The following is a 12904-nucleotide window of genomic DNA, read 5'->3' on the forward strand; positions in this document are numbered from 1 at the left end:
AAAGTATCAACTCATCACATATACAAGCATGTTATAGGAATGTTCATGTGTTTAGACAAAAGTTCATGTGTAAGTTTCAATAGGTAAACATGTTACACCCCAAAAGTGGTAAAAGTAAAAAGGGGGAAAGTACGAGTATACTCACAAAGTTTGCATATGTTTTCCGATTATCCAGTTGTTGACGAGTAGAGATTTAGAGTCCGAATGTATAAGGGTTAAGGTTCAAGTATGTTTAGAGTCGAGATTCGGTGTTTAAAACAACATAAAAATAAGATATGAGAATAACATGGAAAATAATCATTTAGTACATATGATGCTTGTTCTTGACACTAGGAAACTCGAAGGAGTTTAGATGTTTTCATGGAACAAGGTTCCATTAGAATCGTGACAAGTTATCATAGTCTAGGATGATGTAATCTAGTACCCCGACATATGAACACTAGTTCATCATCAAAGATTCGATTATTCGAATAATATATTTAGGTTATATAATATATGTCCAATAGTTCAAGCATGAGGTAGAAGATTAAAATCTTCATTCTGGTACCTCTAAATGTCATAGAAGTCATGTAGGAGGTAGGAAGATCAAGTCTTCCATTTAGGCACCTCTATGTGTTCACCACTACACTTGATGTAAAAAAAACAACCAAGGAGGGTCATGAACATACAATAAAGAATAAGAAATATACACACTAACTAAGAGAAATCATCAAATCATGTGAGGATTGTATGTTTGGACAACCCAAGTTGTTCCATAATCACTCATGTATCAAAGACAATGTTTGACATGACTTGTGGGTTAAAAACCCTAAACAAAACACCAAGTTTATGAGGTTTAATCCTCTGATTTTAAATGTCTCAACCTTGTTTTTAAGCTTAACCAACCATGGGATAAGTTGTAAGCATTAGGACATAGGTATGAGATGTGTTAGACACAAGTTGCATAGGTTTAAACAAGTTTTTGATGAACATAAAAACAAACAGAAAGTTTATGGACTATTTCGGGGCATTTCCAGGTCTGATTTCTCCAAGGAGAAGTCTAGGAATCGAACCCCATGATTATACAAGCAAGTAGGAAAAAGAATCGAGTGAATCGGATAAGAATTGAGTGAGTTATGCCCATTTTCGTGAAGGGGTGTCAATCTACTCGAACCCTTACTTTCAGCTACGGTTTGGTGGATGTTTTGTGAGTTTTTAGGGTTGCAAAAGTGGTATGGAGGCTGGTTATAAGTGGTATTTATAGGGGGAAGGATTAGGGTTTCAATGGGTTGGGCTTTGGAAGTGTTTAGAAGGGGTTACACCTTGAAACTAGCCCACAAAACCCAACTATATGGGGCTGAATTTGGCTGAATTTGGGCTGCCATATTTCTTTATTTTTTTATTTTTTTAAAACATTATAATGAGTAATTTTGTTAGTTAAGTTGTGTAATAATATGCAACAATGTTTCCCCTAACTTGTAACAAGGTGAAATATGAAATAAAACATGATTTAACTAGGTAAAAAGTGTAACGTACAAGTTTTATTTACGAAGCAAGTTCCGTATTTTACAACGATTACAATGAAAGAATGGTTATAAGAACACAAGATTTCCAAAGTTAGAATTTCACGTAAGGTTTCTAAATGTAGGAAGTTTGAAAACGCAGGGCGTTACACTAGGAGTGCATATAGATGCCATAGACCAGCATACTCATAGTACAGCTTTTTATCTGCTTTCACCGGTAGCTTGTAATGCAAGAGAATGAAGAACGATAACCACCCATGAAAATGCATTGCAAGGTTAAGTGCATAAAATGCGACAGAAGCAGGCACCTAGAAAAATTACAATACGTTGCTTAAGATTGAAGATCAAAAAAAGCATTGAGATTATGAGGTATAAGATTGCTGATAACAGACCTGAATTCCAAATACTCGTTTGAAGGGCCATTTACCATGATATTTTACGGGCTCATAACCAGATGCTGCTCTATCTTTCTCCCTATTGACCTACAATGATACTTGCAATCACTATGGCAATCCCATTGTTTCCACCGTAAATACAGCGGTTCTTGCATGTACCAAGGACCATCAACCGATGCACCGTCAGATGAAAAGTTGCAGTGTGGAAAGCATATCTCACCCACACATCCAGTTATCTCACAGTCATTTAAGCATGACCTACATAAAAATTAAAATATATGTAAAAGAAACAGGGGAATCCTTCACAAATTTACCAGAATTGCTGCAAATCATTGGACAATTAATATCAAGATGAGAAGCCTTTGAATTGGGACAGTGCAGGAGACGAATATAGATAAGAAAAAAATAAAATCCCAGCATAGTTAATATAGGAATATCAATATGTTGGCAAAATACAAGCTTTACCTGATTGAGGGGTCAGCATCTCCAACACTTGCATGAAGAACACCCAAGCAACAAGAAAACGTCAAAAATAAACTGATCCAGTAGCAACGTACCATCTGCTGATCAGAAAGTTGTATTTTTCCTGTTCTTGAAGCTTCTCATAAGTATTTATGCAACGTTTCCCATAAGATAAAAAAGAAACTTAACAGCCTGAGTCATACCTTTATCAGTAGAAAAGGAGTGTTTGGTTGCAAACGAGCGTGCACCAGATACCATCTCGCGAATATTAGAGCCCTGCAACGCTTGTCCTGACACAGCCTGTTAATAAAGACATGATAACCTGAATCATCATGACACTAACTGAGCAAAAACTATCCACTTCATGCTTTAGATCTTTCACGCTTTCTCTATCATTCAAAACCTTGTAACTGATTTTTCGCTCCGACATTAAAACAAACAAACAAAATACAATCAAGGGACCTAAACCTAATAGATTTCAAAACTCAAAACACAAGATCAATATAGCTCAAGTCACAAACTCAACATCTCTAATTCCATTACCACATAACATTCTACTTATAACTGGTTAACTTCAACCAACATCAAAATACAAATTGAGCATCTATAAATTTTAAAATCAAACTATACTTTAACTACGCTAAAATTACAAATACAAATTATCAAATGTATCAGTCCTAAAATTAATTCAAAATAAATCATTTTAAACCCTAACTAAGCTGAAAATCTATCTACAACCGTTGAATCTATCCAAGCCCTAACAAATCAATACAAACCTCGAACAGGCATATAAGTAACCATACATAAAAAAAGGATTTATAGAGCATAGGTTACCTTGTAGCTTTCATGAAATTCTAAAATTGTATGTTGCCATGTTAGATGTACCGAATTAGTAATCCCATAAAGCGAATCTCGATGTAATGATTCTTGACCGAACACCGCCAAACAAAACAACAAAACTGATCTGAATTACAAAAGTGATTGATCGAATACCTAACCTGTAATAAACAGTATACAATTACAACGTACAACACATAACGTACGACGATTGGGATTCACCGGTTGGGGGATTGGGAACGTCATTTGGGTTCACCAGCGTTTTGGTGATTTCTGAGCTCTTACAATTTCATAATCATCATATCATATCATATCATATCATATCGATTCCAGTTATTGCTAATTGGGGAATCGTTGAAGTTCAGTTAAATTTTGATTTAAGTCTCATCTGATCAACTATTTAATTGTGTACGTTGGGGGATTGGGAACATCGTTTGGGATTCACTGGCGTTTGGAGATGAAGGGCTTGACACTTAATACATTCAAGTCAAAAGCAGCTGAACCGGACTTACTTGGTTTGACAAGAAAATCCAGATCCAATGCTTCACTCACCAAAACCTTAATGGCTTGAAAAAGTACTTACCTTTTAGTCTCAACTACAAATCAAGAGTATCGATCCGAGTTAGATTTGAAACAAAAACAGAAACAAACTAACAAAACTGAATTCAACTATAAAAAAGGTCAAAATGGAGGGAATTGAAACCTGGAGGAGGGTGGCTGATTGGGCCCAAATGGCATCGTCATGACCGGGTGAAGTCCTTTAAAATCTCAAGTTTATTGACTGTCATCTTATGAGCTTTCACAAACCAAATAAATTAAGATTTCAGCTCTCAAAACTATTTGTAATTTTACCTCATTTACGATAATCTCCACAGTTTGTTTAGTGGTTGGTTTAACAGTAACAACTGTAGCCGGATCACCAATAGTAAATTCAGGATTGCAATCACAATAATCCACACTCAACCCACCATACTGAATCGAAACAAATCAGATTTTTTTGCATAAATTAAGATGTCATTTGCTTACCTGTGCCGTCATCTCATTGCATCTTCATCCTAACCCTAGGCTGACCATGTATGCGATAACCCCTCTTCAAACCCTGCATATTGAGTTACATATACATGGATACGAATTCTAGGGTTCCAATAAGATTGAAGATGAATCAAACTGAAAAAATGAAAAGTAATAGAAACTCACCAGTGATTGATGTGTCCATTCCACCGCCGGAGACGGCCACCGGAAATACGTCCTTGTACGGCGATTGGGGTTCACGGTGGAGAAGGAGTACGGTGGTGGGTGACCGGTGCTTGATGAGGGTGAGTGACCGGCAAAGTGGAGGTGGTGTTTGGAGATGGAGGATGTCGTATAAACGGGGGAGGCGATTTGATTGAAGTCTGCCGTGATTTATCAACATCACAGAACACCAAGCATCGACGGTTTTTACAATTGGAATTCCGGATAGTAAATGCTCTATTTTAACCCTACGGCATCTTAAAAATAAAGCCACATCCCTATCTATATACTATATATAAGCATTTCCCATGTACAAATAGGTAAATTCACATCATTTTTTTAAGATGGCATATGAAGAGTTAAGTTAAAATGCATAATCTTTTACCATTTTGTTCCATCTCTACCCTTAGTAGGTTATCAGATGGCTAAAATAAATAAATAATAAATTCCCTCACCATCGTATGAGAGCATTGAATCGCATCCCTTCACCTCCACGTCCGGTTAAATCTTTCAATTCAACCCTAACCCTTCCATTTGCCAGCCGTTCCAACTGAATCTGATTTAACCCGTTGTCAATGAAAGTCAGATGCAAGAAAGGGTGTTCGATTAGGGTTTCTTAGTGACGAATAAGGTGACACATTCTTGTTCGGTTCTTGTCCGTGACGCTACTGCTCGAATCTGGGAGGCGTTCTGGCCAGGTAAGATTCCTGAATTCAGTTTATGTCTAGCATGATTAGCTCAACCCTGGTTCTTGGTTTAATACTATTACCAACATGACGTGTTGGAGTATGGTAAAAATTTTAATAAGCTTTTCTCCGATTTAATAGAATTTGGGTTCTGTGATTTTAATAGATTGTAATTTGGGTTTCCATTAATTTATCGTTTTTTGTCATTTAGATCGAGTAACTACGTTTCAGCAATTTGTTTCGCTATTTGGAAAGGTATATGTCTAACTAACATCAGGCTTTTTATATATTTTTGCGAAACAGGATTGTGCAACGATGATAGTGTTTGATGGAGATTGGAGTATTCGGGTATTATACAACACATCGTACGATGCACAAGTCTTCCTATACTCTGCTCACATGCCAATCACCTGTGAGCTAAATATTAAAATAAAAGCAGTGGCGTACCATACGCCAACCCGGATTATGGATTGGAGATGGAGAATTAGGAAATTCATGATTAAAGAGCTCGTGACATACACTCACTAACTTATAAATACTTTTATATATATTTGCAGGATTAGACGTAGAGTATCAACAAGTTCATGATTAGACAACTCATGGATAAGGAGATAGAAGGAAAAAACTTGATGATGATCATGTCTAATTTAAGACAATGGGGAATTCCGGTGGCCAAGAATTTTGAAGGTCAAGGATTTTTTTTTTGAAACTTTGAAGGTCAAGGATTCAATACATATAGCTGCTTTGGAAGGTAAAAAAAATAACAATAATAAATTTGGTAACTCATTTATGTTATGTTGCAAAGTTGTCGAGAATTAGGGATTTATATCACTAGATGAATGAAATTGACGATCAAATGCTCGAATTAAAACAAATATCATTCTTTTATTTAGTGGGTATTTGTGATATGATGTAATCAAAATAAATTTTCTGGGACATATTTTCCGCACTAAAGGATTACATGAAATCATTGTAAAAATTTGGGGTGTTACAACGCCGCCACACTTGAGACCATACCCCTTCAAGAATGAAATTGTGAAAACAATATAGCTATGTTTTTTACGTCTTTCTTAGCTTTTGAGGATTCGGAATACATATAGGCATACAAGAAAGAGATTGTATTTTATTCCATTTTCTGGTATTCGTTTAGTTGACACCTCATTGCATAGCGGTGATGTGGTATTATATAGCAGGAGTTGGCAATCGAACAGGAGAAGCGACCAATGGTAGAGATGTCGCCAATATGTGGCGATTCAGCAAAGGCTGCATGCGGTTTGGTGAAGCCGATCAAGGGACGATGATTCATGACGGAAATGATGCAAATAAGCAGTTGCATGTGTGTTTTCGGCAAAAATAAGGCAATCAAGACAACAATTTAGTGAGTAAATGCTTTTAATATATTCTATGAAAGTGTAGAGTTCATAATGATTCAAATTACTTTTTCCAGCACAAAGTACCAGGTCAAGCTAATCTGCACATGGGAGTATAATTATTGATGTACTAGAAGATCTGGGTGCTTGTAACTAATCAGACCTTGAGGTTTTTAAATTTTCTTACTATGGTATTTCATGTTTTCTTAAAAGTTTGTCTTTGAAAGAAAATTTATATGTCTTTTTGTTATGCATCTGGTTGTTCATGTAGCTAAGCTCTTTTGACAAAGCTAGCTTTATATTTGTGTAAGTCAATATAATTTCCATTTTCTAAGAAGTATATTTTTGAGTCGTTTGCTCGTGAACCCATGGTGTTATATCTACCGTGGCCCGTTTCCAAGTAACAAAGGTAATGAATTATATTATAAAAACTTGTACAACATCGTATGCTGATGTTGGATATTATTGGTGGTCAAAGGTCTTGTTTTTAAGTAAGATATGTTGATAGTGTATACTAATATACTTTAATATTTGTGGATAGATAAGTTGCTTTAGTAGGACAAGAACATATAATATATTTGAAAAGTGGGAATGTATTTTATCCGGTGAACTGCAGCAGAAACAGAAAAAGTTAATAGGCAGTGGAAGTGGACCGGAATTACCGCAACTTAGAGCCCGCCCGATGCAGACCACGCGTGTTTGTGACTTGAGTTTTGGACTTGGGGCAGGGTATCTTTACTGTCATCAGGTAAAGCTCTTATTATTACATTTTGTACATCCTCTTAACAGCAGCTAATTTGATATCTTGTTGGTGACGTAGGGTGATTGCAAGCATACAGGCCTCGTCATCTTCCCCTGAGGTCAGTTTTGAGTCCATACGGGTCGGTTTAAAAAAACTATAAAGCTGGTGATGGCCGCCCTGTTGCGACGCAAGAGACAGGGCGCGCACCTACGAGCCGTTGCCTGCCTCTGCCACGAACTAACCACCATCCGGAGCCGCTGCCAGCTTCGCTTGCCAGTTTTGATCGATGTAGATAATGTTATTTATTTCCGTTAATAATAAGTTTCTATCCATTCTTCATATATATTATAATTGGTTAATATTTATTACTGATGTAGGTGCCTTGTGTCCCAAAATGTCTTGAAATGATCAAGTGTATTTGGAGTTGTTGAATCATTAGCTCAAGTTTGTTTCGAAAGTGGTGCAATGGATCCCTTAATGGATTCATATATTGAGAGAATGCAAGCAACAATGGTAGACTTGCAAAAATGAGTTTTGAGTCCATACGGATCGGTTTAAAAAAAAAAGTGTCAAGCTGGTGGTGTCCGCAACGGTGACGGTCCGACGAGACATTTCTACAAAATCACATTTCCTTAAAAAACTAAAACGACTGAAAAAAAATATAGTTTCCAGGTAATATTTATGTTGATATGATCGTGATATTTTTCTATACGCCCTTCTGGTCCAAGTGACGTATTGTTGACTCCGCCGCAACGTGCGGGTTTCCCACTAGTTCTATTATATGGAGAAAAATTCTATTATATGGAGAAAAGGGTAGAAAGGGAAAAGAATTGTGAAAAATTAGGGGTTTTAACTTGGCTTTTGATATCCCACCTTAAAATTTTAAAGGAAATTACAAATTTGTACATGGGAAATGCTTATATATAGTATATAGATAGGTTAACTTTATTTAATACTTTTTTTTAGAATAACTCAAGTTAGTATTAAGGTTTAGAATTTATTTATTATCAGCAAGATAGTATTAAAATTCTCCTTTGCCTGGATTTCTTTAACACATCACTACACCATAATCCTTTTACTTACCCCTACTATGGTTTCACACCCTTCCATTACACAATATAATATTTATATTAAATAAACTTAAAAACATTAAAATAAATAGAAAATTTTGATTGGTTGAGAAAGATAGGGCCCACATCCAAACCCTCACGCTGTCAGCCCAACCCTACCTCTCCCTCTCATGCGCCTTTTCCCGCCACCTCCGCTAGTGTTTTTGCTGCCCTACCACGCCCGTTGGTGTCCACCTGGACATAGGCATTAGCCCATAACATGCAGTCTTATATACATATGCTTTGCAGAATTTGAACCCCCTGCTTTTATGTAACAACTTCCGAAATACCTTAGAAAGAACATTGATCGAAGCCCCGGACACGCACGACGAGAACCAGAATGAAAAATTACGAAATCAAGTTTTACCTGTTGTCGCGCTACACGACGAGGGTTGTAAAAGTCGGTCGCGTGACGCGGCACCTCATTTTTCAACACAAGACACGTGCTGCCACGTCGCAAGCCTACGTGGTGACTCACGCCACCTAATCCCTAGATCACCTCGTCACGCTACGCGAAGGTGATTGGAGAAAATGGTCGCGTGACGCGACGAGATAGAATTTCAGCTATAAATTGAACGAGAATTGGACAGTTCAAACTGCTTATTTTTTTCTTTCTCTCCCGAAGTATTGTCCTAATACCCGAGAACTCTAAACACTCGAAACTCTGCTCCGTAGACGACGTGCTAACCCTTATTACTGGTACGATACCCGGTCCACCAAAACCAAATCAACGGATGTCAAAGTGTTGCCTGAATAAAGCTATACTTTGTTAACTACGTTGAGGTTTTGATCTCGTGATTATCGTTAAGGTTGGATTGGGTTAATACACTAATACATGTTGCATTGTGTGTTTAATTAGGAACGCAGGACTTAGACCAGGAGACGATTACTGAAAACCCTAAATCTGCAAAGTGAGTCATTCTCTTTTACTCAAATGATTTGCAAAACCCTGAATGTTTTCCAAGTTGTATTTACACTGATTAAGTTTTTGTATTCTGAAATTACTGTCGGTATGTGGGGTTTTGTATAGACTACGTGATAATCTTCACTATCGGACAACGGGTTAGCCAATGAGTGATATAACCACTGTCACAGGAACTGCCACCGAGTGACAAATATTGATTTGAGTAATTGTAAGATATAAACAAATGTAAAAACACTTAAGGCTGTAATTATAAGATTGTGTCTTTTTATAAGTCTGAATGAACTCACTAGTTTTTTTCGCTGATCAAATGTTTTTAAAATGCGTTTCAGGTAATTTACATTGAAAAGAAGTAAAAGTGCTATGAGGCACTTCAAGCTTAAATAAGTAGCTATGTAACCTGAATAAAAACGTGTTTTGTAATCAAGGGTTTATCCCTGTGAAAATCCTTTATGTAAATATGGGTTTCATTCCATAGTTTATGAAATGAAAACTACGGTGTTTTGAAAAACTTTGATATTTTCTTCTTGACACTCGGTCCTGATGAAAATTCCGCTGCAAAAATTTTAATAAACACCGGTACCACTTGTATCTGCTAACGGCTCCCGCCTAGGGTGGGATCGAGAGTTGTGACATTTTAAAGCCCATAACAGACAATCTTATATACATATGTTTTGCAGAATTTGAACCCTATACTTTTAAAATAGAATGAATACACATCGATTATAAAAACATGTAGTTTATTGAGAAGTATTTCTATTTAATGTGCAATTGAATTTAAAAAAAATAAAATAACAACTAAATCACTAAGTTAATTGGTACTAATCAATGGAGTAGTGACGCCCATCCATTGGCCAAGACAAAGCCTTTAAACACTTTGGAAGAGAGAGGTCTTGGGTTCAAGTCCCACAAACGACATGAATAAAAGAAATTTGTCGTTCAAAAAAAAAGTTAATTTGTACTTAATAAAGACGTTTTTATGAGAACAGATGTCATTAATATCTCAAACTATTTTATAATCAAATATCAAATAATTAATTAAAAAAATTAGGTCATTTTCACAAGAAATAATAAAGTATTTCACTGAGAAAAATTTACATATTTACCCTTTCCTTCTGCGGTTTAACTTTTCTTTAACGGTAATTTTAGATCACTGACGAACCATAAAGTATTATCGTATCACCAGACGAACCACCAGAAATTAATTACACATTAATCATTATTTCTTAAATAAAAGCTTTAATTCGAAATTGATTACACCGCTACACACACTTTAAAAAGTGATACATTTAACCACTTATCCAATGAAAGAATATGTCTTTTAAAAAAATATCGTAGTCTTTATTACACATTAATTTATTTGATGTTTGTTGAAAACTTTTAAAGATATTTAAATGTCTTTCCCTTTCATCACTAAATGAAATATAAATAGCCAGCAAAGCAACAATTTCCAAAACGGAAACCAAGATTCACACACAACCCTGAAAAATAAAGACATTCATCGGAAGAGATGAAGCTTGTTTGGTCACCGGAAATTGCTGCAAAAGCTTTTACGGACACCGTCAAATCTGTAAGCTCTCTATCCCTGATCAAACAGTGTTGTCAAATGTTGTTACACGGTATTTCTAGCGGCTTTCTACGTGTTTGGTCCCTCTTTAGGACCAAACCTCGTTGACAGTATTGTCATATGTTGTTACTTACAATATTTTGGCCGTTTTATGATTCTTTTTTTAAATTTTGTTTAAAAAGTGTAACATTTTCTAAGGATTTTGGGCTTAATTTGGCAGTGTTGTCATGTGTTGTTACTTATGATATTTCTGGTTGCTTTATGATTTTTTTTTAAATTTTGTTTAAAAAGTGTAACCTTTTCTAAGGATCTTTGATAGCGTTTTCATATGTTGTTACTTACGATATTTCTGGTAGCTTTATGATTTTTTTTTAAATTTTGTTTAAAAAGTGTAACCTTTTCTAAGGATCTTTGGCGGTATTGTCATATGTTGTTACTTACGATATTTCCGGTCGCTTTATGATTTTTTTTTTTAAATTTTGTTTAAAAAGTGTAACCTTTTCTACGGATCTTTGGCAGTGTTGTCATATGTTGTTACTCGTGTTATTTCTAGCGTAACCTTTTCTAAGAATCTTTATCGTTTGATCCGTCTAGAATTAAACATAATTGGCAGTGTTGTCATATGTTGTTACTTATGTTATTACTTGTGTTATTTCTAGTGTGAGCTTTTCGAAGGATCAAGCGCGGCGGAGCTAGTATCGGCTATGGCGGCCGGTTGGAACGCTAAGCTTATTGTCGAGACATGGTCGCGTGGCGGTGTGACAACGATGAGCATTGGTCTGTCCGTAGCAAGCATTCACACACGCGGGCGACATGTTTGCATAGCTCCGGACGAGGATTCGAAAGCGGAGTACATCGCCGCAATGAACAAAGCCGGAATGTCGCCCGAAGTGATGGTTGGGGAGCCGGAGGAGGCTGTTAAAGGGATGGTAATAGATTTTTTGGTTGTGGACTCTCGGAAGAATAATCTGGGTCGGGTTATAAAGGAAGCGAAATTCGGGCACCGTGGGGCAGTGTTGGTTTGCAAGAACGCGGCGGCGGTGGCGGCGGATTTCCAGTTGAGGAGTTTGTTTGATGGTGGATCACGGCGGATTGTGAGGTCGGTTTTTTTGCCGGTGGGGAAAGGGTTGGATATTGCTCACGTGGCAGCGGGTGAAAACGGGTCGGGTTCGGATAAAGTGAAGAAGAGTAGGTGGATCCGGCGGGTGGATAAGCATTCGGGTGAAGAGTTTATGATCCGAAAGTAAGATGGTTTGTTTCAAGTTTTTGCTAGTTTAAAACATAACCCCTTGTTTCTTGACTATTTATAGTTTGGGTTTTTTCTTGTTAGTGCAAGTTAATTCTTGCGGAATTATTAGTTTTAGGTATGTCATGTCAAAATGGTAGTTAATTTGATCATATATGTTCATAGTATAATTTGAGAGATTGTGTTAGGTTGAATGTGTTATTTTCTGCAGCCGTGTAGGGCGAATACGGATGGCGTTGTTTCGTCTTGGATGGGAGACGAGGTTTACTGATTATTCCACTGTCGTGCCTTCGGGTGGGCAGAGGTCGGGTTTCCGCGCATCTGGGAGAGCCAAAGGGCTGGCATTGGTCGAGTAGTCGACCTTGGTCACAGCGCCCGGTGTCACGATAATTGGCACATCATTGCTTGACGTTAAAAAAAAAACTATTAAGAACGTGCAAGGCATCTAGGCCAGGCACAAAACCTTAGAACGAGTTACCACAAGAGTTAATTTAAGAGTAAATTGCCATTTTAGTCTCTGAGTTTTGTCCAAATTTGCCATTTTGATCCAAATAGTTTTTTTTTTTTGCATCTGAGTCCCTGATTTTTACATTTTGATGCCATTTTGATCACTTTGCCTAACTCCATCCAAAAACCCAGTTATTCTTTTCAATTTAAACCTTTTCAGTTGCCATTTTGATCCAATTCTTAAAAAAACATAAAAATTCTAAAAAATCCAAATAATTCTAAAAAATCCAAAAAATCCGTTTCGGCGCGAACCGTTTCGAACACGAACCGTTTTGGCGCGAACCGTTTCGAACACGATCCGTTTCAAGCTGAACCGTTTCGAACAC

General features: G+C 36.8%; 1 protein-coding gene, 1 long non-coding RNA gene and 1 pseudogene across 2 annotated transcripts; 1 reads left to right on the forward strand and 2 right to left on the reverse strand.

Annotated features, from left to right (window-relative positions):
• Positions 1 to 1648: 1648 nt before the first annotated feature.
• Positions 1649 to 3034, reverse strand: LOC110924180 (annotated as a pseudogene).
• A 472-nt stretch (positions 3035 to 3506) lies between these two features.
• LOC118479341 lies at positions 3507 to 4648 on the reverse strand. The gene is made up of 3 exons (XR_004887116.1): positions 4394 to 4648; positions 3900 to 4295; positions 3507 to 3792 (listed from the first exon to the last, which is right to left on the reverse strand). It is a non-coding gene; the product is annotated as an uncharacterized LOC118479341 (long non-coding RNA).
• A 6024-nt stretch (positions 4649 to 10672) lies between these two features.
• Positions 10673 to 12685, forward strand: LOC110923090. The gene is made up of 3 exons (XM_022167269.2): positions 10673 to 10828; positions 11485 to 12068; positions 12283 to 12685. The coding sequence occupies exons 1-3, from the start codon at positions 10769 to 10771 to the stop codon at positions 12425 to 12427; spliced, it is 789 nt and encodes a 262-aa protein (XP_022022961.1). The 5' UTR covers positions 10673 to 10768; the 3' UTR covers positions 12428 to 12685.
• The last annotated feature ends 219 nt before the right edge of the window (positions 12686 to 12904 follow it).

Source organism: Helianthus annuus, chromosome 17 (genome assembly GCF_002127325.2).
Source record: "Helianthus annuus cultivar XRQ/B chromosome 17, HanXRQr2.0-SUNRISE, whole genome shotgun sequence".
NCBI lineage: Eukaryota > Viridiplantae > Streptophyta > Magnoliopsida > Asterales > Asteraceae > Helianthus > Helianthus annuus.